At 35.9% G+C, this 25,928-nt stretch overlaps 1 protein-coding gene across 4 annotated transcripts in view; it reads left to right on the top strand.

The window, feature by feature from the left end:
- LEPR (leptin receptor) overlaps positions 1-25,928 on the top strand; it is a 128,631-nt gene that overhangs the window by 24,978 nt on the left and 77,725 nt on the right. For all 4 annotated transcript variants that reach the window (XM_077120699.1, XM_077120698.1, XM_077120696.1 and 1 more), the window contains exons 2-3: positions 17,692-17,767; positions 21,071-21,400. In XM_077120699.1, coding sequence (XP_076976814.1) covers positions 17,728-17,767; positions 21,071-21,400 — 370 coding nt within the window. In that variant the 5' untranslated portion in view covers positions 17,692-17,727. The remainder of the gene's footprint in view (positions 1-17,691; positions 17,768-21,070; positions 21,401-25,928) is intronic.

Here is a 25,928-nt window from a genome sequence, read left to right as displayed (position 1 = left end):
ATCAGATTATTGGTGAGGCTTTGTATACTGTAAAAAGAGCTTTTCAAGTATTTGTGTTTTTCAGCATAGGCTTTTCTGCTCCTAAATTCCTAAATAGCAGCAGTCTCAGTGCTATATATATTTTTAAGCATAGGGTGAATTTTATCTACATTAATTGATTCCACAAGTATTTGCAATACCTTCCGAGAATCAGATAAACTACTCTCTCTTCAGAAGTCTAGTATTGATGAGAAAGGAATGTTTCTTTTGTTCTGTTCTGTATTCTTTTTGCTAAATTTATTCTAATACACATAGCAACATTATATTCTCACAAAAGGACCAAAAGTCATAAATGAAGTTCCTAATATATATCCAGCATTGTTTTATGTGCTATGTTATATACAAATAATTTTGTCAACTTAAAAATCTAACTTTGAATCTACATATGAGAATCAACTAGAACTGTGCTTCACAACCTGTTTCTATCTGAAATGCCTCCAGGAGAATCTGGCCAGTAGGCTTATTCTGGTTCCCTCCTTAACTGAAATGAGAGCATACCACTTTTTTTTTTTTTTTAACTTTTTTTATTAATTAAAAAAAAGTTAACATACAAAACATTAAGATATCATTCCGTTCTACATATACAATCAGTAATTCTTAATATCATCACATAGTTGCATATTTATCATTTCTTAGAACATTTGCATCGATTTAGAAAAAGAAATAAAAAGACAACAGAAAAAGAAATAAAATGATAACAGAGAAAAAAAAAGATTATACATACCATAACCCTTACCCCTCACTTTCATTTACCACTAGCATTTCAAACTAAATTTATTTTAACATTTGTTCCCCCTATTATTTATTTTTATTCCATATGTTCTACTCTCCTGTTGATATAGTAGCTAACAGGAGCATCAGACACAAGGTCTTCACATTCACAGAGTCTCATTTTGAAAGCTCTATCATTGTTCAATCATCATCAAGAAACATGGCTACTGGAACACAGCTCTACATTTTCAGGCAGTTCCCTCCAGCCTCTCCACTACATCTTGAACAACAAGGTGATATCTACTGAACGCATAAGAATAACCTCCAGGATAACCTCTCGACTCTGGAATCTCTCAACCATTGACACTTTGTCTCATTTCACTCTTCCCCCTTTGGTCCAGAAGGTTCTCTCAATCCCTTGATATTGAGAGCATACCACTTTTATCAGTTTTATGTGCTGATGTGCTACATACATGTCATTTGGAAAGTGAATCCTACTAATTTAAAATTTTAATTTAGTTTCTTAATATGTGAAACAATGAAATCTAGTGTTCCTCTGCGGACTGCCTTTCAAATATTTGAAGATAACATGTTTTTACTAGACTGATATGCCCAGTTGTTAGAGTTCTCACACTTTATCTTAACAAACTCTTTTTGGATGCTCTTCCGGTTGTTGGTGTCCTATAAAATCAGGGTAACTAGTAAGGAGCAGCGTACTCTGGAAATGGTCTGATCATTACAGAGAACAACTGGGCTTCTACTTCCCTAACTTCAGTACTGGGATTTTCTTCTTTTGGTAGACTAGTTAAGGCATTGTTTCTTTTTAATCTATATCCTCAGACATAATACAGTAGCTAATTTAGGGTTATGAGCCTTAAGTAAATTTTTTTTTAACTTTTTCTAATTATGAAATATATATGTATATACAAAAAAGCAATAAATTTCCAAGTATATTAAAATGTAGTTATAGAACCGATTTTAAAGTTTGGTATGGTACAGTTCCATGATTTTTGTTTTTTCTTCTAGCTGCTCCAAGACACTGGAGACCAGGAGAAATATCAATATAATGATTTAGCAGTCATACTCATTTGTTAAATCCTATTTTCTCTGTTATACTCCTGCTCTTTAAATAACATACATATGTAAAAGCAATACATTTTAAAGTGCATTACAACAATTAGTTGTAGAACAGATTTCATAGTTTGATGTGGGTAACGATTCTCAATTTTAGGTTTTGTTTCTAGCTGCTCTAAGGTACTGGAGGCATAAAGAAATATCAGTGTAGTGATTCAGCATTTGTACTCATTTGTTAAACCTGATCTTCTCTGTATAACTCCACCATCACTTTTGATCTTTCTACTGCTCTTTAGGCAGTAGAAAGTAGTATTTGGGTTATTCCTATTCTAACTTTTCATATTGGGGACTCTCGATAATATGGGATAGGAGGATGGAACTAGCTGATGTTCTGGAGTGCCTGGGCCCTCTAGCCGTCAGGACTTATCTGGTCCAGGGACCCATCTGGAGATTGTAGGTTTTGAAGTTACCTTACTGCATGGAACCTTTGTAGAATCTTATATGCCCTAGGTATTCTTTAGGATAAGCAGGAATGGTTTTGGTTGGGGTTTGGCAAATTATGATAGCAATGTCTAACTGAAGCTCATGTAAGAGTGACCTCCAGAGTAGCCTCTGGACTCTAGTTGAACTCTCTAAGCCCTTGATACCTTCTTTGTTACACTTCTTTCCCCCCTTTTGGTCAGGATGGCATTGTTGATCCCATGGTGCCAGTGCCAGGCTCATCCTGGGGGTCATTTCCCATGCCATCAGGGAGACTTTTATCCCAGGTTGTCATGTCCCATATAGAGGGAAGGACAATGGTTTCACTTGCCCAGTTGGGCTTAGAGAGAGAAAGGCCATATCTATGCAACAAAAGAGGTCCTCTGGAGATGACTCTTAGGCATACCCATAGGTAGGCTAAGCTTTTTTGCTGCGTACATAAGCTTCAGAGGGGCAAGCCTCAAGATCAAGGGCTTGGCCTATTGATTTGGGTGTCCCTAATGTTTGGCACAGTATCCCAGGTTTCCCTGGGGGTAAAGTTTAATAGTTCCATAATTTTTCTTCCATCCCTCAAGGGACTCTGCCAGTACTTTTTGATTATCTCCTTAATATACTCTGGGATGTATCCAGGCGTTACATTAAGCTCTACAGGATTAAAAGCTCTTCATTCTTTTTCTGGGCTCCTGTATTTGGATTGTTTAAATGATCTATCCAGACAAGTTGTGTTAGATTATGTGCTACAGAAAACCTAGGTTCTGGACATAATAAAACTTTCTTCCTTTAGTCTCAAAGAGTAGGTGAAGTTCTAACATACAGGTAATGTCTTCCTTACCATTGTATTCTGAATTACCGCAATTAAGCTGTAGAATATTTCCATCACCTCCGATTTTACCTTTGCCGTGGTCATAAAAGTGGAATCATACAGCATCTGTCCTTTTGTTTCTGGGTTATTTTCACTCAGCATTATATCCTCAAGGCTTGTCTGTCTTGTCATGTGCTTCAGGACATCTTACTGCTGTATAATATTCTATCGTGTATATATACCACATTTTGTTAATCCACTCGTCTGTTGATGGACACTTAGATTGTTTCCATCTTTTAGCGATTGTGAATAGTGCTGCTATGAACATCCGTGTGCAAATCTTCTGTATCACCGCTTTCAGCTGTTCTGGGTATATACCAAGTAGTGGTATTGCCGGGTCATAGAGCAGCTCGATATTTAGTTTTCTGAGGAACAAACAGACTGTTTTCCATAGTGGCTGCACCATCATACATTTCCACCAGCAGTGCATAAGTGTCCCAATTTCTCCACATCATCTCCAACATTTGTAATTTCCTATTTGTTTAGTAGCAGTTATTCTTACAGGTGTGAGGTGGTATCTCATTGTAGTCTTGATTTACACTTCCCTTATAGCTAATGAGAATGAGCATCTCTTCACGTGCTTTTTAGCAATCTGTATTTGCTCTTCAAAAAAATGTCTATTTATATCTTCATCCCACTTTATGATTGGGTTGCTTGTTCTTTTGTTGTTGAGTTATATGATTTCTTTATGTATACAGGATATCAAATCTTTATCCAATGTGTGATTTCCAAATATTTTCTCTCATTGAGTTGGCTGCTGACAAAGTGTTTTGAGGTGCAAAGGCACTTGATTTTGAGTAGTTCCTGTTTATTTATTTTTTCTTTTGTTGCTTATACTTTGGGTGTAAAGTTTAGGAAGCTTCCTCCTATTACTAGGTCTTGAAGATATTTCCCTACATTTTCTTCTAGGAGCTTTATGGTACTGGTTCTTATGTTTAGGTCTTTGATCCAACTTGAATTAATTTTTATATGGGGTATAAGGTGAGGGTCCCCTGTCATTCTTCTGGCTATTAATATCCAGTTCTATGCCCATTTATTGAAAAGACTCTTTTACCCCAGATCAGTGGATTTGGGGACCTTGCCAAAGATCAGTCTATTTCTGCACTCTTGATTCGATTCCTTTGGGCAGTGCTTCTGTCTTTGTGCCAGTTCCATGCTGTTTTGAGCACTGTGACTTTACAGCAAGTTTTAAAATAGTGTTAATCCTCCCACTTCATTCTTCTTTTTTCAGATACTTTTAGCTATTTGGGTTCTCTTTCCCTTCCAGATGAATTTGGTAACTAGTTTTTCCAAGTCTTCAAAGTAGGTTGATGGAATTTCTATTGGTACTGTATTGAATCTATAGATCAATTTGGGTAGAATTGACATCTTAACTACATTTAACCTTCCTATCCATGAGTGTGGAGTGTCTTTCCACCTATTTAGATCTTCTTTGATTTCTGTTAACAATATTGTGCAGTTCTCTGTGTACAAGTCCTTTACATCTCTAGTTGAGTTCATTCCTATATACTTGATTCTTTTAGTTGCTATTTTGAATGGAATTTTTTCCTTAATTCACTCCTTGATTAAGTCATTGCTTGTGTATAGAAACATTACATTAATTTTATAAGCTACCACCTTGCTGAATTTGTTTATTAGCTCAAGTAAGTTTGTTGTCGATTTCTCAGGATTTTCCAAGTATAATGTCATCTGAAAATAATGAAAATTTTACTTCCTTTCCAATTTGGATGCCTTTTAGTTCTTTTCCCTACCTGATTGCTCTTGCTAGAACTTCTAGTACAATGTTGAATAACAGTAGTGACAGAGGACATCCTTATCTTGTTCCTGATCTTAGGGGGAAAGCTTTCAGCCTCTCACTATTGAGTATAATGCTGGTTATGAGTTTTTCTTATATGCCTTTTATCATGTTGAGGAAGTTACCTTTGATTCCTACCTTTTGAAGTGTTTTATCAGAAAAGGATGTTGAATTTTGTTGAATGCTTTTTCAGCATCAATTGAGATGATTATATGATTTTTCCCTTTTGATTTGTTATTGTGCTGTATTACTTAACTGATTTTCTTGTGTTGAACCATCCTTACATACCTGGTATAACCCCCACTTGGTCATGGTGTATAATTCTTTTTAATGTGCTGCTGGATTCAGTTTGCCAGTATTTTTTGTTGAGAATTTTTACATCTATGTTTATTAGGGAGATGGATCTGCAGTTTTTCATTCTTGTAGCATCTTTACCTAGTTTTGGCATTAAAGTGAAGTTAGTGTCAAAAAATGAGTTAGGTAGTATTCCTTTTTCTGCAATTTTTTTGAAAAGGTTGAGCAGGATTGGTGTTCTTTTTGGAATGTCTGATAAAATTCCCCTGTGAAGCCATCTGGCCCTGAGCTTTTCTTCGTAGAAAGATTTTTGATGACTTTGAATCTCTTTACTTGTGATTGTTTTATTGAGATCTACTATTTCTTCTTGAGTCAGTGTACTTGTTTGTATGTTTCTAAGAATTTGTCCATTTCATCTAAGTTGTCTAGTTTGTTGGCTTATTGTTGTACATATATTGTCTTATGATTTCTTTTTATTTCTTCAGGGACTGTGCTAACGACCCCCCTCTCATTTCTGATTTTTTTTTATTTGCATCCTTTCTCTTTTTTTCTTTGTTAGCCTTGCTAGTGGCCCATTATTTTCTTGAAGAACCAACTTTTGGTTTTATTGATTCTTTCTGTTGTTTTTTTGTTTTCCCATTCATTTAACACTGATTTAATCTTTGTTACTGCTCTTCTTCTATTTGCTTTGGGATTAGTTTGCTGCTCTTTCTCAAGTTCTTCCAAGTGGGCAGTTAAGTTCTCAATTTCTGCTCTTTCTTCTTTTTTAATATAGGCATTTAAGGCAATAAATTTCTCCCTCAGCACAGCCTTTGCTGCATCTCATTAGTTCTGATGTGTTATATTCTCATTTTCATTCATCTCCAGATAGCTACTGATTTCTCTAGCAATTTCTTCTTTGACCCACTGGTTGTTGAAGAGTGTGTTATTTAATCTCCGTGTATTTGTAAGAGTTGTTGTTCTTTGGTGGTTATTGATTTCCACCTTCACTCCATTGTGATCAGAGAGAGTGCTTTGAATGACTTCAGTACTTTAAAATTTATAAAGACCTGTTTTGTGCCCTAGCATATGTTCTATCCTGGTGAATGTTCCATGAGCACTAGAGAAGAATGTGTGTCATGGTATTTTGGGGTGTAGCAACCTATATATGTCTGTTAGGTCTAATTCATTTATCAAATTGTTGAAGTTCTCAATTTCTTTGTTGATCTTCGGTCAGGTTGTTCTGTCTGTAGAGGAGAGTAGTATATTGAAGTCTTCTACTATTATTGAAATGTTAGTTCTCCCTTCAGTTTTGCCAGTGTCTGTCTCATGTACTTTGGAGGTCCTTGATTGTGAACATAGACATTTATGATTATTATTTCTTCTTGGTTAATTGTCCCTTTTACTAATATATAGTGTCCTTCTTTGTCTCTTATGGTGTCTTTATATTTAAAGTCTATTTTGTCTGGTATTAGTTAGCTACTCCCGCTTTCTTTTGGTTACTAGCTTGAATGGAACATCTTTTCTCATCCTTCCACTTTCAATCCATTTGCATCCTTATGCATAAAAGGAGTCTCTTGTAAGCAGCATATTGATGGATTATGTTTCTTAATCCACTCTGCCAATCTGTATCTTTTAATTGATAAGTTTAGTCCATTAACATTCAGAGTTATTACTGTAGTGACAAGTAAATGTTTTTTGAGTTGTGGAAGTTGTTTTATATTTCTATCATAAAACCTTTTATTGAATAAAAAATAGGGAGATGGGCAAGATGATGGCATAGTGAGGCATGGAATTTACCTCGTCCTTCAGAACAGCTAGTAAGTAGCCAGGAGCTGTACAGAACAACTACTGGGGGGACATCAGTGGCTGGACACACAGTGTACACCAGTCTGGAAGGGATGGAACAGCTGAGATCCCGCACAGAACTGTAAGTCTCCCAAACCACCAAGGCTGGTGCCCCTCCCCCACAGGCACAGCATGTTGTTTCCCCAAGGGAAAAGAAACAGACTTTGCTAGTAGCAAGGACTTAGCTTGACCCAGCTCCAATTGCAGAATTAATGAACAAATTCTGACTACTGAAAACAGACCCTGAGCACCAGTAAACCTGGAGTAAGCACTAAAGGAACCAGGAGTTTCTACCCTGGCAGGCAGGGGGTGGGGTTGATGGAGAAACAAAAACAAACCTGAGACTTTTTGAGTTGAACATCACAAAATACTGGAAAAGCTCTTGATTGGCAAACCTGGGGCAGGATCTGGCTCTGAAATTTTATTTTATTTAATTTTTAAAATTTCTTAACAACTCATTAGATAGTACTTCAAGCACTCTCAGGCTCCAGCACTGCCCCAGGCAAGTGTGTAATTAAGGCATGTCTGAGAGACAATGTAACTAGTCAGTGAAAGGGGTTAATTACCTAAAGGGCAAAACTTCTCCAAGAATAGGCCGGTTGGGGCCCAGCCCAAGTGGAGGCCCTCCTTCAAGGAATTTTCAGACCCCAGGGGCTGGAAAACATAAGCAATCAAAACCCACCTACTATCCAGCCTTTATCTTAATCACACTGCTGGCAGGGAGAGCCTACTGAAATTAAAGGCACCACATCACTCTATGCAGGATTGGGAGTTGTGGGCTGACAAACACCACTTACTGGGCAGGATAGGAAAAGTACAGAGTCTAGAGGCTTCATAGGAAAGTCTGACAACCTGCTAGGTCTCACCCCTAGGGAAACCTGATACTGACTTCTCTCTCCTCCTGAGATGTGGGCCTGTCTGGTCTGAGAAAATCTGATTGGGGTCAATAATACCTCAGGAGACCTTTCTCAAAAAATGACTCCATATAGGCAGGGCAAGAAACAGAAAAATGAGAACTGAAAAATTCTGCTCAGTTAAAAAGAACTTATGCAAGAGGTCTGGAATAAGTGGAACTGAATGTCAAAGGACAGATAGAGAACAAAACCATCCAACAAGAAAGCCCTAGGTAAAAGAGTGAAGACACCCTACAGGATAAACTAATTAAAGAAATCAAATGCCTAGATGCCAGTAAGAAATAACGAGTCATTCTAGGAAAATGGAAGATATGCCTCAGTCTCAAGGAACAAACCAACACTTCAAATGAGATACAGGAGTTGAAACAACTGATCAGGATGTTTGAACAGACACACAAAATATCATCAAAAATCAAATTGAGTTGATGGAGGATATAAAGAAGACATTGGGAAAACATAAAGAAGAACATGAAAGTTCGAGAAAACAAATTGCAGAACTTACGTGAATGAAAGGTACAACAGAAGAGATGGAAAAAAAAAACCAATGGAAACCTACAAGAATAGATTTGAACAGGCAGGAGAAATGATTAGTGAACTAGAACAGGACATCTGAAATCCAACACACAAAAGAAAATACAGAGAAAAGGAAGGAAAACTATGAGCAGGGTCTCAGGGAATTGAATGACAACATGAAGCACACAAATATACATGTTATGGGTATCTCAGAAGGAGAAGAGAAGGGAAAGACTAATGGAAGAAATAATCACTAAAAACTTCCCATCTTTTATAAACACATAAAATTACAGATCCAAGAAGTGGGCCATACCCCAAACAGAACAGATCCAAATAGACCTACTCTATGACAGTTACTAATCAGATTGCCAGATGTCAAACAAGAGAGAATTTTGAAAGCAGCAAGAGAAAAGCAATCCAATCACATACAAGGGAAGCTCAATAAAATTATTTGTGGATTTCTCAATAGAAACCATGGATGCGAGAGGGCAGTGACATGATATATTTAAGATTTTGAAATAGAAAAACTGCCAACCAAGAATTCTATATCCAGCAAAAGTGTCCTTCAGAAACTGAGGGGGAGATTAAGATTAAAATATTTGCAGACAGTCACTGAGAGAATTTGTGACTGTGAGAATGGTTCTAAAGAAATACTAAAAGGAGCACTACAGGTAGATAGGAAAAGACAAGAGAATGAGGTCTGGAGAAGAGTGTAGAAATGAAGACAATCAGTAAAGGTTAAAAGAGAAAAAAATTAGGACATATAAAATCCAAAAGACAAAATGGTAGAAAGAAAGTACTGCCTTTACAGTAATAACATTAAATGTTATTAAACTCCCCAATCAAAAGACATTGACTGGCAGAATGGATTAAAAAAGAGGACACATTTATATGCTATCCACAGGAGATTCACTTTAGACCCACGGACAAAAATAAGTTGAAATTAAAAGATTAGGAAAAGATATTTCATGCAAACAACAACCAGGAAAAAGTGGGGATGGCTATACTAATATTGGCAAATTAGACTTCAAATGTAAAACAATTAAAAAAGAATGTGCTAGTTTGAAAATATTATGTACCCTAGAAAAGCCATGTTTTAACCCTGATTCAATCTTGTGGGGGGCAGCTGTTTCTTTTAATCCTAATTCAATACTGGAGGGCAGAAACTTTTGATTAGATTATCTCCATGGAGATGTGATCCCACCCATTCCAGATGGGTCTCAATTTGCTTACTGCAGTCCTTTAAAAGAGGAGACATTTTGGAGAGAGCAAGGCCAACAAAAGGAGAGTCAGCAGAAACTTCAGAACAGAGATGACACAGATGCTGACACTTGGAGAACAGAGTTACGGATATCTGGAGATGCTTGGAGCCCAACAGACATCACCATGAGATGTTAAGCTAGCCAGAACCTGGAGAGTGCTAAGGGAAGCCAAGAGATGAAAGCCAGCCCCAGAGAAGCAAAGTGAGGAACCCCTACAGGATCAGAAGCTGATGGCATTGGAACCCAGGAGCAAGGGACCAGCAGATGCCAGCCATGTAACTTCTCAGCTGACAGAGGTGTTCCTGACCCATCAGCTTTCTTTGAATTAGCTATTTTTCCCTGGATGCGTTAGCTTGGGTGTTTTCTCAGTACTAGAACTGTAAACTTGCAACTTATTAAATCCTCTTTAAAAAACCATTCTTAGAAACATTTTGGCATCTTATAAACTAACATAGAGACGATGAAGGACACTATGTATTAATAAAAGAACAATTCAACAAGAAGACCTTACAATAATAAATATTTACGCACCGAGCCAGAGTGCTCCAAAATACATGAAGCAAACACTGACAACACTGAAAGGAGAAGTAGACACCTCTTCCATAATAGTTGGAGACTTCCCTGCTCTCATCTATGGATAGAACATCTAGATGGAGGATCAATATGGAAACAGAGGTTTGGAATAATATGATAAGTGAACTATACTTAACATTTACAGAATATTACACCCCACAAGAGCAAGATATACATTTTCTCAGGTGCTCATGGATCATTCTCAAGGATAGACTACATGCTGGGTCAAAAAGTAGGTCTCAGTAAATTAAAAAATATTGGACTCATACAAAACACATTCTTAGATCATAATGGAAAGAAGTTGGCAGTCAATAACAGGCAGAGGGCCAGAAAATTCACAAATATATGGAGGCTAAACAACACACTTTTAAACAACCAAATGAATCGAGGAGGAAATTACATGAGAAACCAGTAAATATCTCGAGGCAAATGAAAATGAAAATCCAACATATCAAAATTTATGGGATGCAGCAAAGGCAGTGCTGAGAGGGAAATTTATTGCCCTTAATGCCTATATTAAAATAGAAGAAAGAACAAAAATGGAGGAATTAGCTGTTCACTTGGAAGAACTAGAGAAAGAATAGCAAACTAACTCCAAGGTTTACAAAAGGAGAGAAATAATGAACATTAGAGCTGAAATACATGAAATTGAGAATATGGAAACAGTAGGGGAAATCAACAAAACAAACAAATGTTGGTTTTTTGAGAAAAGCAATAAAATGGATGGACCCTTAGCTAGGCTGACAAAAAAAAGAGAGCGAGAGAGGATGCAAATAAATAAAATCAGAAATGGAGGAGTCGACATACCCACTGACCCCACAAAAATAAAGGAGACAATGAGAGGATATTATGAAGAACTGTACATTAATAAATGAGACAATGTAGATGAAATGGACAACTTCCTATAAAGGCATGAACAATCAAAATTGATACAGTAAGAAATAGATGACCTGAACAAACCAATCACAAGATGTTGAATCAGTCATCAAGAAGCCCCCCTAAAAGAAAAGTCCAGGATCAGATGGCTTCACATGTGAATTATATCAACCATTCAAGAAAGAATTAGTACCAATCCTGCTCAAACTCTTCAAAAAAAATTGAAGAGGAGGGAAAGCTACCTACTCATTCTATGATGCCATCACCCTAATACCAAATCCAGATAAAGATGCTACAAGAAAAGAACATTAAGACCAATTTCTTTAATGACTAAAGATTAAAAAATCCTTAGTAAAGTACTTGCAAATTGAATTCAGCAGCACATTAGAAGAATAATATAACATGACCAAAAGGGATTTATTCCAGGTATGCAAGGGTGGTTTAACACAAGAAAATCAATTAATGTAATATACCATATGAATAAATCAAAACGGAAAAACTACATTATCATCTCAATTGATGCAGAAAAGGCATTTGACGAAATTCAACATCTTTTTTGATGAAAACACTTCAAAGGATAGAAATAAAAGGAACTTCCTTCAACATGGTAAAGAGAATGTATGAAAAACCCACAGAAAACATTCCTCAATGGGGAAAGACTGCAAGTTTCCCCTCTAAGATCAGGAACAAGACAAGGATGCCCACTGTCAACATTGTTATTCAATATTGTGCTGGAAGTTCTAGCTGGAGCAATTAGACAAGAAAAAGAAATAAAAGACATCCAACTTGAAAAGGAAGAAGTAAAACTCACTGTTTGCAGATGATATGATACTATATGTTGAAAATCCTGAAAAATCTACAGCAAAGCTACTAGAACTAATAAAGGAGTACAGCAAAGTGGCAGGGTACAAGGTAAGTACCTCAAAATCAGTAGTGTTTCTATACACTAGTAGTGAGCTTAACCTGAGAAGGAATTCATGAAAGAAATTCCACTTATAATAACAACCCAAAGAATAAAATATTCAGGAATAAATTTAACTAACAATAAAAATAATTCATCTTAGGTTCTGGTATACTTCTGGCTGTAATGCCAATGAGTAGAAAAATAACCAGTATGCAGTCTTTGGGAAAGCAGAAGTGACTGGTAGAGTGAATTATCAATTATTGAGAGTTGGCGATGTGAGGCTTAGTTTACAATTTTGTATGTCGTTACTGTCATTTATTAATTTGACTGCTGTAACAAATCCATAAACTTAGTGGCTTAAAACAACAAACATTTATTATCTTAACAGTTCTGCAGGTCAGAAGTCTGAAATGGGTTTCACTGTTAAAATAGAAGTACATTTATTAGGCACCCAATAAATGTTAGCTTTAACATTATGAGAGGCAGCATAGTGTAGTGTGCAAATATTGGACTTTGGAGCAAATTGCCTGGGTTTGAATCCTAGGTCTAGCACTTACTAGCTAGAACAAGGTGTACAGCAACTCTGTGCCTTAGTTTTGTCATCTGTAAAGTGGGAATAATAATCATATCCGTGCCTTTCAGAGTCTTAACAATATTAATAAGTTTACAATTTCTAGTACATACTTTTAAGTGTTTGAAAAGTAAAACAAATGAATAATGATGAAATGAATCATTCCTACTGTCAAGCAGTATAGTCTCCTTGGGAGACTAGCAAGCAAATTACCACAGTTGAGTGGGACAGCTGTGTAATGAGAGATACTCAGAGTGCAATGAGAGGGGGGAGGGGAGGGCCTTCACAGTTTAGGATGGCTCGGGCTGGTTTCGCTGAGGAGACTACATGTGAGCCAAATTGTAAAGGAAATGAAAGAGTTAGGCAGAAAGACCAGTGGGAAGAAGAGTTACAAGCAAGAAACTAGTTTAGGTGAAAGAACAAGAGGGTATGTTATATTGTCAAATCAATAAAATCATAAAACAAGAAAAAATACTGTAAAAGCAATAATAGCTGAAATTTTTTCTTTTCAATCCAACTGTATATTTTCTAGTATCTTGTTGTAACCTCATTGCCTATTATTTCTTTAAAGCCTCAGGATGTTTTCTTATTGGGTCTCTGGAAATGTGTGTCATATGTTGTCTAGATGATGGCAAGACTTATGTTGAATAAAACACCTCAGGTAGATTCATTGACTTTTATGAGTCCTCATCCCTGGTAACTCATTCACTTTATGGGTTTCACCCATACTTAATTTATTCCTTTAATTTTGAATGAACAATATTTTGCTCCTTCCAGATTACTGTCTAACTAGTTACTTGAACATTCCTGCCCAACGTTTACTTGATACATTGAGAGACTGTGGTGTTACATGAGGCACTGACAATATTAACAGGAAAGATATTAGGAAAACATTCTGTTTCATCCCATAATAATAATCTTGCAGAGAAATCGGTAAAGAATATTTTGATTGTTTGTACCATTTGTTGTTTTTTTCCTTATGATTTTCCTCCATGTTCAGGAGTCATTTTGAGATCCCACTAAGAGCTGGTTCTCCTGAAGAATCTCTTTCAGGGAAAGATTTCACTAATAGGTATGGTTACTTGAAAGAGCTGTAGTGAATAATTGCAGGCTAGGAGTGGCAATTGATTGGCCCTCCTTTTACTTCTGGAAGTTTGGGCAACAGATCAAATATTATTAAAGTGTGTTTTTTAACAGATGTCCTTTATTTATCTGATCTACCAGTTCAGATGCTTCACTTAGTTACCTTGGTGTATATTTTTCAGTTAGTTTGCTTTGGAGTAATACACATGGACCCTGCACGGCTCTAATCTAAACAACCATAGTTGCCTTACTAATAATTTGTATGACTGTGGTGGGCATTTGCTTATTTCTCCTTGAAAATGTTTCCAGGTTAAACTTTATATAGGCCATGACAAATGGAGAACTTTGACAACTTTCATTGCCTTTTTTGTGATATCAGAGCCAAAATTATTTTCTAATGAAAATTGAGCCCTATCTTTGTCCAACCTGAATTCTAAGAATTCATGGTAGTGATGGTGGAGAAGGGTACTCTGTTTGACATGTTTCCGTATTAAACATCTCAATTTTCCCAAGAGGATGTCAACCCCACCTTCTGTTTGAGTAACTTCTAAGACATATTGCTCCTCTTAAGTGGCAGCCGTGAATGCCTTCCAAGGACTGGAAATATCTCAAACTTCTCATAGTTCAGAGTGTGTCAGTGGCTCAGCTCATGAAACTATACATGTGGAGGATTGTCTGAGGAATGCGCACTCCAATCTATTTACCTAGATCAGGAAGTCTTAATCTGGGAGCCTGGGATAAATTTCAGAGGTTTGTTAACCTGAAATTATGGTGCTGATTTGGGGTATATGTGCCTACTCCTGAATGGAATTATTTGCTCTCACCAAATTCTCATCAAAGTCTGTGACCCAAAATGGTTAAGAATCACTGTTCTATATATGCTGAAATTCTCCCTGGTGTTAAACCAGATTCTCAGAGAGCTGTATCTGGGTGATATTAGAATGCTTCTTTTTACGATTGCTTTTATTCAATAGTTTTGTCTTGGCATAGTGACAGAAGCCTATATTGAAGGATCAAGGAACAGTGATTCATTCATTTATTCATTCAATTAATATATATGGGATGCCTATGATGGGAGAGGTAGACTTTTATGTGCAAAGGATATAATGACAAAAAAAAAAACACCATAAAAAAGCCCTTAAGGTAGTGCAATTTACATTCTGATGGGGAGATTGTTAACAAGAAAGATAAATCTTATTCATGTTAGAGTTAAGTGTTCAGGGGAAATAATTAAGCAGTAAATGGGGGGTGGGGTATGACATGTTGGGGATAAGGGAAGATTTTGAAACTTTTGATAGGATAGTTAGGGAAGGTTTCTCAAAGAAGGTAACCTGACTAGTCAGAGAAGCAACGGGGACCAAGTCAGTGCTGTGAAGGATTTAGCGATTTCTCTGAGTGACGGGAGGAGATACTATAGTGTTGTGAAAAAGAGCGATGTGATCTGCCCTGTGGGTTGATGGGATCACTCCGGCTGCTGTGTTGAGAATAGATGGAATTGGGGTGCAAGGGTAGAGAGCGAGACTGGTTAGGAGCTTCTTCCGGTAATCCCGGGAAGAGACCATGGTGGCTTGAAATGGGCTGTTGGGAGTGGAGGGGGTAAGAAGTGATTGAATTTTGAAATTCTCTTGAAACTCTTACTGTCAGGATTTTTAAGTGGATATTATCTATTGTCTTAAGTTAATCAGTCAAACTTTCTTTTGGACCTATTGTGAGGATTATTTATACTTTTCCCCAAGCTGTTAGTTTCTTTTCTTTTTTTTTTTCCTATGCTTGTATGGTGGGGTCACATTTCATTCTTTTTTCCATTTTTGCAACACCATTTTTTGAATTTTTGTTTGTTTGTTTGTGAGAAGTGCATGGGCCGGGAATCGAACCTGGGTCTCCCACATGGCTGGCGAGAATTCTACCACTGAGCTACCCTTGCACCTCGGTTTCATTTTATTTTAAAGACTGTGAATATATTGTTGAACAATCTGACCATCAGAGATCTTAAAGTAATTTAATGGGTGATCCTTGTGGAAGCAAGTTTTATATATTAGATTTATTTTAGTCACCCTACCCCACCATTAATTTTCTCTGTTTCATCTTTATCTCATGGTTTTAAAATTCGTCATTTTTTCTCTTTTGTGTTTTTGTAAACCCTCTTAAATTCCTTTTTAGTACAATGTGTAATGCATATGAATATTTTTGTCTGAATCTAGGTACAGTGTCACCTTTCACAATCTCTTCAAGGTTACATCTCTACCCTTTTCTCACTTGTGATTGTTTTTCTGTTATATGAGAGCAAAATGTGGCTACAAGAATTCAAACCATTAGAATAGTTTGTGTTTTGCATGGAACATTATGTAAAAGAATGGTTCTTTTATGAAAGGAAAATAACTGATCTATTTTGGTCATTTAGCCCAGCAGATCCTTGAGTTAAAAATGAGTCAAATTGAAAGGGAAAATAGGGACTATAGGTTTGGTGGATATGGATTGTGTACAAGTAAAATAATAGAAATTTGGAAAAATTAGTCAAATCAGTTTCTAATTCACTAGTTAATTCATTCAAAACAATTATCTAGTGATAGTTGTATCTAAGACATATTGATTATGAAAATTTTCCCTTGGGTTTATTTTATGAGAAAACGTTAGATCAGAGACACATTCAATATGGTTAGATCATGAGATTTCAAACTATGATCCAATTTCTGGAAATCTTAAAGGAACATTGTGATGTTAGTGTAGAAAGAACCAAAGTGCTGATGACAAACTGAAGTCTGACAAAGAAACTTACCTGCCTTATGAAGTATTTTTACTCATCCATTTTCTTCCTAAGAGTTATGTAGGCTTAAAATGAATATGCATGTTTTCCTATTTATTCATCATCTAGGACTACTTCTCAGATGCGAATTGTGGAACATGTTTCTCACTTAATATTTTATTATGTATTTTTTTGTGTGGTGAAGCTCTATACTAAAATGAGGTTCCTCCGAACTGTGGGCCGCTCTGAAAGGAATCATAGCAGTCATCCCCCAGCTTGATTTGTGGATGAGGACTCAGGGGTCTGGGGAAGCCCCGAGTCTTCCAGCTGATTAGCAGAAGAGTTTAGACCAGCCCTGCAACCCCCAAGCACATAGTTGCCGATTTGAGATCACAACAAAGTTGGAACATCAGAAGCCTTTAGTGTTTCCTTACCAATCCAAGCCTGTCATTGTTAATGTTACTATCATTCTAATTCTTGGCATAGTAGGACCAGTTCATCTGCCCTGTGATATATTTTGAATTGGGTGGAATCCAGGGGAAAGCTGGTCTCAAGTCAGCTCCAACCCTGGCACGCTGGCTGTATGAAGCCATCAGACACTCCTTGAATTGCTCTTGATGACTCTCCGGTGTGCATGTTATCTCGTCTGCATATGAACAGTGGCTTCCAAAAGCAGATTGGAAAAATTTATCCCATTATTGGAAATACATATGCAGTCATTACCTGTGCTATAACTGGCTTTGGGTAGCACAGTAAATACAACGCCTTCGGAAAATGAGAGCCATTTTTAAATTGAGCAAGAAAAATATGAAGACTGTTATTATATGATGTTAGATTGGCTGTTAAACATGTTTAATCAATATTGTGAGCATTTTTGTTTAAAAATTCAGTCTTGAGTCTCATCCTATGATGCTGCTCTATTTTGCTATGGCATAAACATTGAATTTTTTTTAATGTGACATATTTAACTGTGTAAGGTAACATGTATACAGGAATCAATCTGAAACTCAGTTATACTGCAATGTGAGACACCTCTCTGATGTTGATGTTAGAGTTTTATAGAGGATTAAAATACAAAGAATAATTATTTATGATCATTTTCCTTTTATGTTTTCCATAGTGATGTTGTGTTTATGTAGGAATGAATTTTTTTTCATGTTTTTGTTTTAGATTTGCTGTTTTTCAGGTCTGCTTCTCTGAAGTAAGATGATTTATCAAAAATTCATTGTGGCTTTGTTACATTTGGGTAAGTTATTTGCTGTTTTAATGCCCATATCTAAGGTTGTAATTTTGCCCTGAGACATGCAGTATCCTTTAGTGTCTAACAGAATTTCCCCTCCTTCCAGATAAGGGTTCTTCTCATACATACTCATGATTAAAAGTGCAAACCAAAAAAAGTATAATTGTGAAAATAAAAACCCTCCTTATGTCCTGGGAACAACTTAAATAACCTGATACGGTGCATCCTGGATGTATGTCACACACACACATTCATACATATAGTTGCATTTGTCTCTCTATATTGGTCTATATGTTTCTTTTTCCATTGAGCAGTTTTCATTTATCACAGCAGCTTTTATTATCAATGTTTACTGATGTGCTTAGTTTTTAATGGTTGTATGATAGTACACTGTATGACGGTACCTTAAATTATCAATTTATTTGACCAATTACCCATCAATGGATGTTTGTTTTTCTGTTACAAACCACTGCATTGGAAAATCAATTTACATATATCTTTGTATATTTGGGTAGATATTTCTGTAATACTATTCTTTTATGTTTTTCCTCTGTCAAATAAGGAAAATATGGCATCTCATTTTAATTTTATTTATTTATTAGTTGAATACTTCTTGTTGACCATTTTTATTCCTAGTTTATATCCTTTGAACATTTTATTGTTGTACTTTATTGGTCTTTGATTATTGGTCTTTGTTGATGTTTAGAAATGTCTACATTATAGTGGATGATTTCCCTAACAGTTTATTATGTTTTTCACATACTTTCTCCCATAGCATCATTTGTTTTTGACTTTTTCTTTTCCAGTAAGGAAAATTTATATACACATTCTAATAACTTGAACATATTTAGAAACAAGATATGACATTTAGATATTTTAATTTTATTTAGCAAATATAGCATTATTGAATTCCAAATATATATATATATATAAAATCAGATGATGGTCAAAACTTTTAAATTTTCTGTATCAAGAAGCAGTTTACTTGCAATATTTAAGATAAATGACTATAACATGAGGGTTCATTCTCAAGTGGAGAATAATATTAGGAGGGAATATTACCAAAGGATAGCATGTCCCTTGGAAATTGCCCCCTTGAATTCCACCAGAAGAATGTTTTCAGAAATCAAAGGTATGCTAGTCCTTCTTCCTGCCTGCTGCAGGTAGGTCCTCATGAGAAAGCTTACAGATGAACTTATCGCGTTTTGCTTGTTTTGCTGCTGTGTAAAGTATAGCTGTCTTCTGTTTGAAGTTAGTCCTAAGTTGCCAATGACTTTTGAACACACTGGCCTCTCTTGTTTCTTACTGCAATTTGGTGATACTATGATTTTTCCAAAACTCAAATCACACAATATAGTTGGGTTCCAAATTTTTACAATTAAAATCGGGCTTTCTTGAACAAGACTTAGTTTATCCGGAAGCCATTGCTAATGTGTCAGCTAGTTCTCAGTATCTCCATGGCTACTCAAATGTAAAAGCACTCTAATGCAGTTCCCTACAAATCGCTGCTTTTCCTACCACTCTTTTTCATTTTAGCCATCTTTATACTTAAAGACAATCCTAGGAGAGGATTCCATGGTTAGGATAGTTCCATGGTTGCAGATTTTCAAAAAATTAAGCTATAGGGAACTAGAAAAGAGAAGCCGTATATTCATTCTCTTTTGTATTTTCCATCTAATTTTTGTTAAACACTACTTGATCGTTTCACACTGACTTTCTGAAAGGTTTGTGTTTTGGTCAAGTTTTGTGAATCAAAAGAGATCCTGGAATATTGTTACCATGATAACCTATGACTCAGAGAAACATGCTGGACCCCTTGCTATTTAGCATTCATTGGGAGGGAAAGATCATTTGCAAAGGAAGATGTAAACAAAATAGAATAATCTTTTAATTAAACTGATTCAGCAGTTGCTATGTCTGTGAAGTTCATTTTTATATTTTGAATTTCAAATACTTCTTTCAGGAGTTTAGGCTAATTTCAGTTCAGCCAACTGAATCATCCAAGTGCAGCTAGAAAATATAATGTTTAATTAGTACCATTACATATTCATGGTTTTGCAAAACCAAAAAGTGAATTATTGCTTTCACTGAGCATTTTGATTTTCACAACATATGTTAGAAAGATTGAAATCCAAAGGAACATAATTGCAATGCAGATTTGCTTTTGGTGATGTTATGGGACCGAATTGTCATCAGTGTGGACACAATATTAGTTATGTTAATCATTTTGCTTTAATTTTTGCATTTGGTAGATATTTATATTTACATTAATTTGTGTTTATAGAAGGGTTTGGAAACATGGCCAATGTTTTGTTTGGATATTTTAACAAGTATTTCTTTTGTAATTTAAAAATTATATTTGTGAATTGATGTTTAAAATTTATATTTTCTTACATTTACTACAATCCTCCAGAATTCTCGTTTTGCATTAGCTGTTTATAAGAGGTGGCATTAGGAATAATTAAGCACTGTGTAGGAATTTTATAGTAAATTATAATACTCAACATTTTATAAGATGGTTATAAGTGTTTGTCACCTGATTTTTTGGTTATTGGATTATTTAGGTCACTTCCAAAAATAAAAGAATTATGGATAATTATTTATTTCCAATAACTTATACATTTAAAAAAACTTATCATTTGATGATTTTTTCTGTACAGGAGTGTGTAAGTGTTCTTAGTTTTTATGTTTAAAAAGTGGTAATTGCCTTTAGTAAGCAATAGACATTTCCTTTAAGGAATTTGTCAGTATACACCAATTTTTGGAGAGTGCTTCGAGGGCGTGGCTTATATCTGAGGGGTCATAGACAGGTTGAGCTGTTTTAGTTGTACTGGTATCGAAGACAAACCCTTCCTAAAAGCAACCAGTGAGCATAATGTTTGCATTGTGGTGCTACTGTCTTTAAGAAATACTAAAGCAGCACTTTGATATTTGTTTGTATTATTATTCATACAGATATTTCCCACTTATGGTGGAAGTTAATTAGAATAACTCTATAAGAAAGGAAAATGAAATACTTAACTCTATTTTATCTTCATTTAATATAAATGTAAGATGTTAGGCTGATGGGAATAAGTAAAGTCTGAATTTTCAAGAAGGGGTGCCACAGAGTGAAGTTATTTGTATTAAAAAATATCCCCTGTCAAGTATAACATCTTGTATAATGGAAACACAGAGCTATGCATTAGGAGCTGATTGAGCATTTGGAAAGTTAATTACTTATAACTGCATGGTTTAATCTCATACATTTCCTGTGTGTCTTCATCAAAATGATTGTTTTTCTATGTGTATTTATTAATGTCTTGACAGAGTTTATTTATATGACAACTGCATTTAATGTGGCGTATCCAGTTACTCCTTGGAAATTTAAGTTGTCTTGCCTACCACCAAATACAACGTATGACTTTCTCTTTTCTGCTGGAATCTTAGAGAACGGTTCAAGTTTGAATGGACATTATGAGGCAGTTGTGGAAGCTAAATTTAATTCATGCATTACCTACTTTTCTAACTTACTATCAAAAACAAGTTGCCATTGTTGTTTTTGGAACGAGCAAGATAAAAACTGTTCTATACGTGCAGACAATGCTGAAGGGAAGACATTTGTTTCAACAGTAAATTCTTCAGTTATTCAACAAATAGGTAAGTATTTAATGTTCAAGGCATTAGACATTTTTATAACCTTTTTACTTTGAAATACTTTTAAACTCATAGGATGGTTACAAAAATGGTATAAACCCCATACCGATCAAAAGCTCAGATCCACCAGCTTCATTCAGCCTTTTGTCACATTTACTTTATCTACCTATCTATCTATATCTATCTAATATAAAAAATTACATGTATCTAATTTTCTGAGAAAATTTGAAAGCACATTGCACACATGCTCCTTGAACACTTAATACTGCCATGTAAATTTCCTAAGAACAAGGATATTCACTTATGTAACCACCTTAAGTGCAGTTTTGAAGTTCAAGAAATATAGCATTGATAAAGCTTATAGTTTATATTCCAACAGTTTGTGTATCTCAATTTCATTGTGAGTCTTTTCTCCTCCATTATTAAATCCCATCCAGGATCACATATTGCATTTAATTGTCATAGTCTCTAGTTGCTATTTTCCTTTTTTAATTGTGGGAACATATATAAACATGAACTTTCCCATCTCAATCACTCACAAACATACTACTCAGAGGGGTTCGTCACTTCACAATGTTGCAGGACCCTCACCATTTTCCATTACTAAGCATTTCCCATCTCCCCAACAGATACCCCATACCATTCTCCTCATTCTCTCTTTCTCCTTCTGGCAACTTTCTGTCTCTTTAGCTTGCATATTATCTGATTTGGTCTTTGCAGTTACCTTGGCGCTTATATCTCTAGCAATCTCATTTACTTGGATACTGACTTAACTTCAGTAAGATATACACACTACATTCCTGTACCTCTCTGTCCCCCTACCTCTTATGTAGTGCTTGTCACAAATTACATGTTTAGGCATTGAGTCCCAAACCACTAATTTATCTTTGCATCTTACACATTTGCCTTTTAGATCTTGTAGGAAGTAAACAATGGAGTTAGAAGCTGAAAATACAATAATAATGGCATTTATATTTACCCATATTGTTACTCTTACCACAGGTCTCTATTTCGTCATATGACTTTGATCTACTGTCTGTTGTCCTTTCCTTTCAACCTTCAGAACTTTCTTTAGCATCTCCTGTAGGGCCAGTCTGTGAGAGAGTGCACTGCAGGGGCTGAACCTACAGCGATGAACTCCTTTAGCTTTTGTTTATATTGTAATGTCTTAATCTCTCCCTGAGTTTTACTGGATATAGAATTCCTGATTGTCAGTTTTCTTGTTTTGCTTTCAGCATTCTAAATGTCATTCCACTGCCTTCTTACTTTCATGGTTTCTGATTAAATCTACCCTTAGACTTATTGAGGATGCCTTGTATGGTATACATTACTCTCGCGGCTTTCAGAATTCTCTTTATTGTTGACGTTTGACAGCTTGATTATAATATGTTGTGGCATGGATTTATTTTGTTTGGAGGTCTTGGAGCTTCTTGGGTGGATATATTCTTGTCTTTTATAAAATTTGGGGAATTTTCAGCCATTATTTCTTCAAATATATTCTCTACCCCTTTCTCTCTCTCCTCCTTCTGGGACTCCCACAGTGTATACATTGATATGCTTGATTATGTTTCACAAATTCCTCAAGTTCTGTTCACTTTTCCTCATTCTTTTGTCTTTCTGCTCCTTAGATTGAATGAATGCCTTCAATAGTGTTATCTTTACATTAGTGATACTGTCTTCTGCTGGCTCCAATCAGCTGTTGAACTGCCTGGGGACATTTTTATATCTATTATAGGGACTTTTTTATATCTGTTACTGAGGTCTTCAGTTCTGCTTGGCTCCTTTTCATAGTTTCCAGCTCTCTATTGATTTATCTTTGTGTTTATCTGTCATTTTCCTGATTTCCTCTACTTCTCTGTCCGTGTTTCCCTTTAGTTTTCTGAGCATGTTTAGGACCATTTTAAAAAGTCTTTGTCTTTTATATTCCATGTCTTCATTGATGGTTTCTAATGTTTTAATCTTCTCCTTTGTCCAGGCAGTCACTTCCTGTTTCTTTGTATGTGTGTAACCTTTTGTTGAAACCTGGACATTTTGGTATTTTGATGTGTTACTGCTGGAATTTAGACTCTGAGGTGTAATAAAAAGGAGAACACCTTTCTCAGTGTTTGCAGATTGTGCCCTTGGGAGTGCTGTCCTTTAGGTTTATCTACATCATGAGCTTAGAGAATAGCTCCAGGCCAAAGTGTAGGGGCCTCACTGATCCTTTCTGCACATGTGTCTCATCTTGGGCATGTGCATTTGGCCCTAGGCAATCCCCCTTTACACAGATACGGATGTTCCCTTTCCCTTAGGGAACAGTTGCCTCACAGTCCCAGCCCCTGAACTGTATGTCATGCAGCCAGCAATCCCTTGTCCCAGGCAGCACCGCTTCACTGTTCTCCCTAGTATTTTGTTAGAGAGCTATGTTAGATGTCTCTACACACAAAACGAGTTCTGGGATGGTGATCTTGCAGCAGACATCCTGGTGAGGCCCTCCAGCTGCCACGTGGCAGATTAGGGCAGCTGTTCATACTCCCGGTACCTGCACGAGGGTTCCTCGGAACTGGGCCCCTATTGAGAACACAGTCCAGCTCCGCAGAGAGCTGGCAGGGGGTTGGGAGCCAGGATACCTCAAGATCCCACCATTTTCAAGTTTTTAACTTGCATTTTCTTATTCGGCATTCACCCTATTATTGCAATCTTTTAACAGTTTTTTTGAGCTTTGGAAAAGCTGTTCCTGCCGGTTCTGGCTATTGTTCAAAGCTTCAGTGGGGAAATGGAGCGCTGAAACTTCTCACTCCACAGTCTTGGTTGGGAGCTAGTTATTTTTAACTCTATTGAATAAAGTGCTTTCATTCTCCAAAACCTATATGAAATAGATGCATTATGGATGTGACTCTCAACATGTATCATCGTTTTATATTAATAATGAAATTAGGGTTCTTCATGTGATCAAACTGATAAAGGAGCCCAACATTATTTTATATTTCATAAAATAAAAATGCAATAAAGGAACTCTTTTTGCCTTTAAGTACATTCCTAGTAATCCTCTAAACTTGCTTTAAATAGGAAAAGCATACCTTATTTTTAAAAATAGTTAAAATAGCAAATGAAAACAGTACTGTTGAATTACTTACAATTTAAAGCATTTATGAATAATGATATCTGTTCATGCGAGGAATATCTGTGTAAATCAATATCCATTTTAAACCAAGGGTTTTTTGTGTTATATATATACTGATTGTAGCTGGTGTAGTTAATAATTCTGGATATGGACATCTAAACAAAAAGCACTTTCAAGCCTTTTGGAAAGCTCAGTTGGGCAAAGCTAATTGATTCAGCAATATGAAGAGACATACAGTATGAAAATAAAGGTGTATATAAGTATAGCACTCCTACATGGGACTAATCCGGAATTCTCAACTTTGGCACCATTGACACTTTGGAGTAGATAATTCTAGGTGGTGGGAGTCTCTTCTCTGCATTGTGGGATATTTAGCAGCAGCCGTGGCCTCTGCCCACTAGATGCCAGCAGCATTCTTTCCCCACTCAGGGGAATAAAAAAACCATCTCCAGACATTGGCAGACGTCCCCTGGAAAGTGAAGTCCTCCTGGGTTGAGCCCCCTGGTTAGATAGAAAAGATACTCCAGTATGTTGAAAGCAAGTTTAGAATTAAGGCTAAAGCATACATTTACAATAAAATCAGACCATTGAAGCAAGTGGATAGTTGCAATTCCCAGTGTCTCCTATTGAATCTGTACATAGTCCCTTTAATTGAAATATTATTTTAACTTGTATAGAGACAGCCAATTCAATGATTATGAAATAAAGAAATATAATAAGAGTGAACCTGAGAAATCAGGTCCTTTGCAGTGAACCTTGAAATGATTTAAAAAATTAGCCTTTTCTTTAGTTATCAAGAAGAACTATGATGCTATAGATTTTAATTTTACATCAAAAGACTGCTAAATAGTTATTTCTCAGTGAGTTTTAGGTCTTGTAGGTAAAATTACTAGGTGAAGTGGAGGTTATTGAAGATTTCAGTTTATTGACAGAAATTCCATTCATTGAAACCACCAAGCAGACTGCTCATTTCGTAGGGTTCAGCCATATTCAAAGTCCCTGCTACTTGAAAATCCTTCAGGTTTGGGAAAGTATGTATTTTTTGTGTTGCCATAAATTAGTCATGATTTTTAATTGCTGCTGTTCTTGTTTTTTAAGTTATGTATCACCAATAGTTTATCTTTGCCATTATCAGTTCACTGTTTCAGTATGTAGTGAAATATACTTGTATTTGGGGTATAGATTATTACAATAACAAGAATTTTAGCCATGCATCACAGTTGAAATATGAATCATTATGCCTTTGTAGCTAAAGCAGATGCATAAATATCCTTCCAGATTAGCTTATTCCTTAATATTTATTGTTATTTTTTTGTCTTAGAAAGTGAGAATTAAGTAGGCTAGGTGAGCTTTGAAGTTTTTTTGTTCCTGCTTACCTGTGTAAAGATAGAAAAAAATAAAGTTTGAGAACCAGTAATAGAATTCAGT

This window comes from Tamandua tetradactyla, chromosome 11, assembly GCF_023851605.1.
Source record: "Tamandua tetradactyla isolate mTamTet1 chromosome 11, mTamTet1.pri, whole genome shotgun sequence".
NCBI lineage: Eukaryota > Metazoa > Chordata > Mammalia > Pilosa > Myrmecophagidae > Tamandua > Tamandua tetradactyla.
Note: the sequence above shows the minus strand (reverse complement) of the source record. Positions and strands in the feature narration are given on the sequence as shown.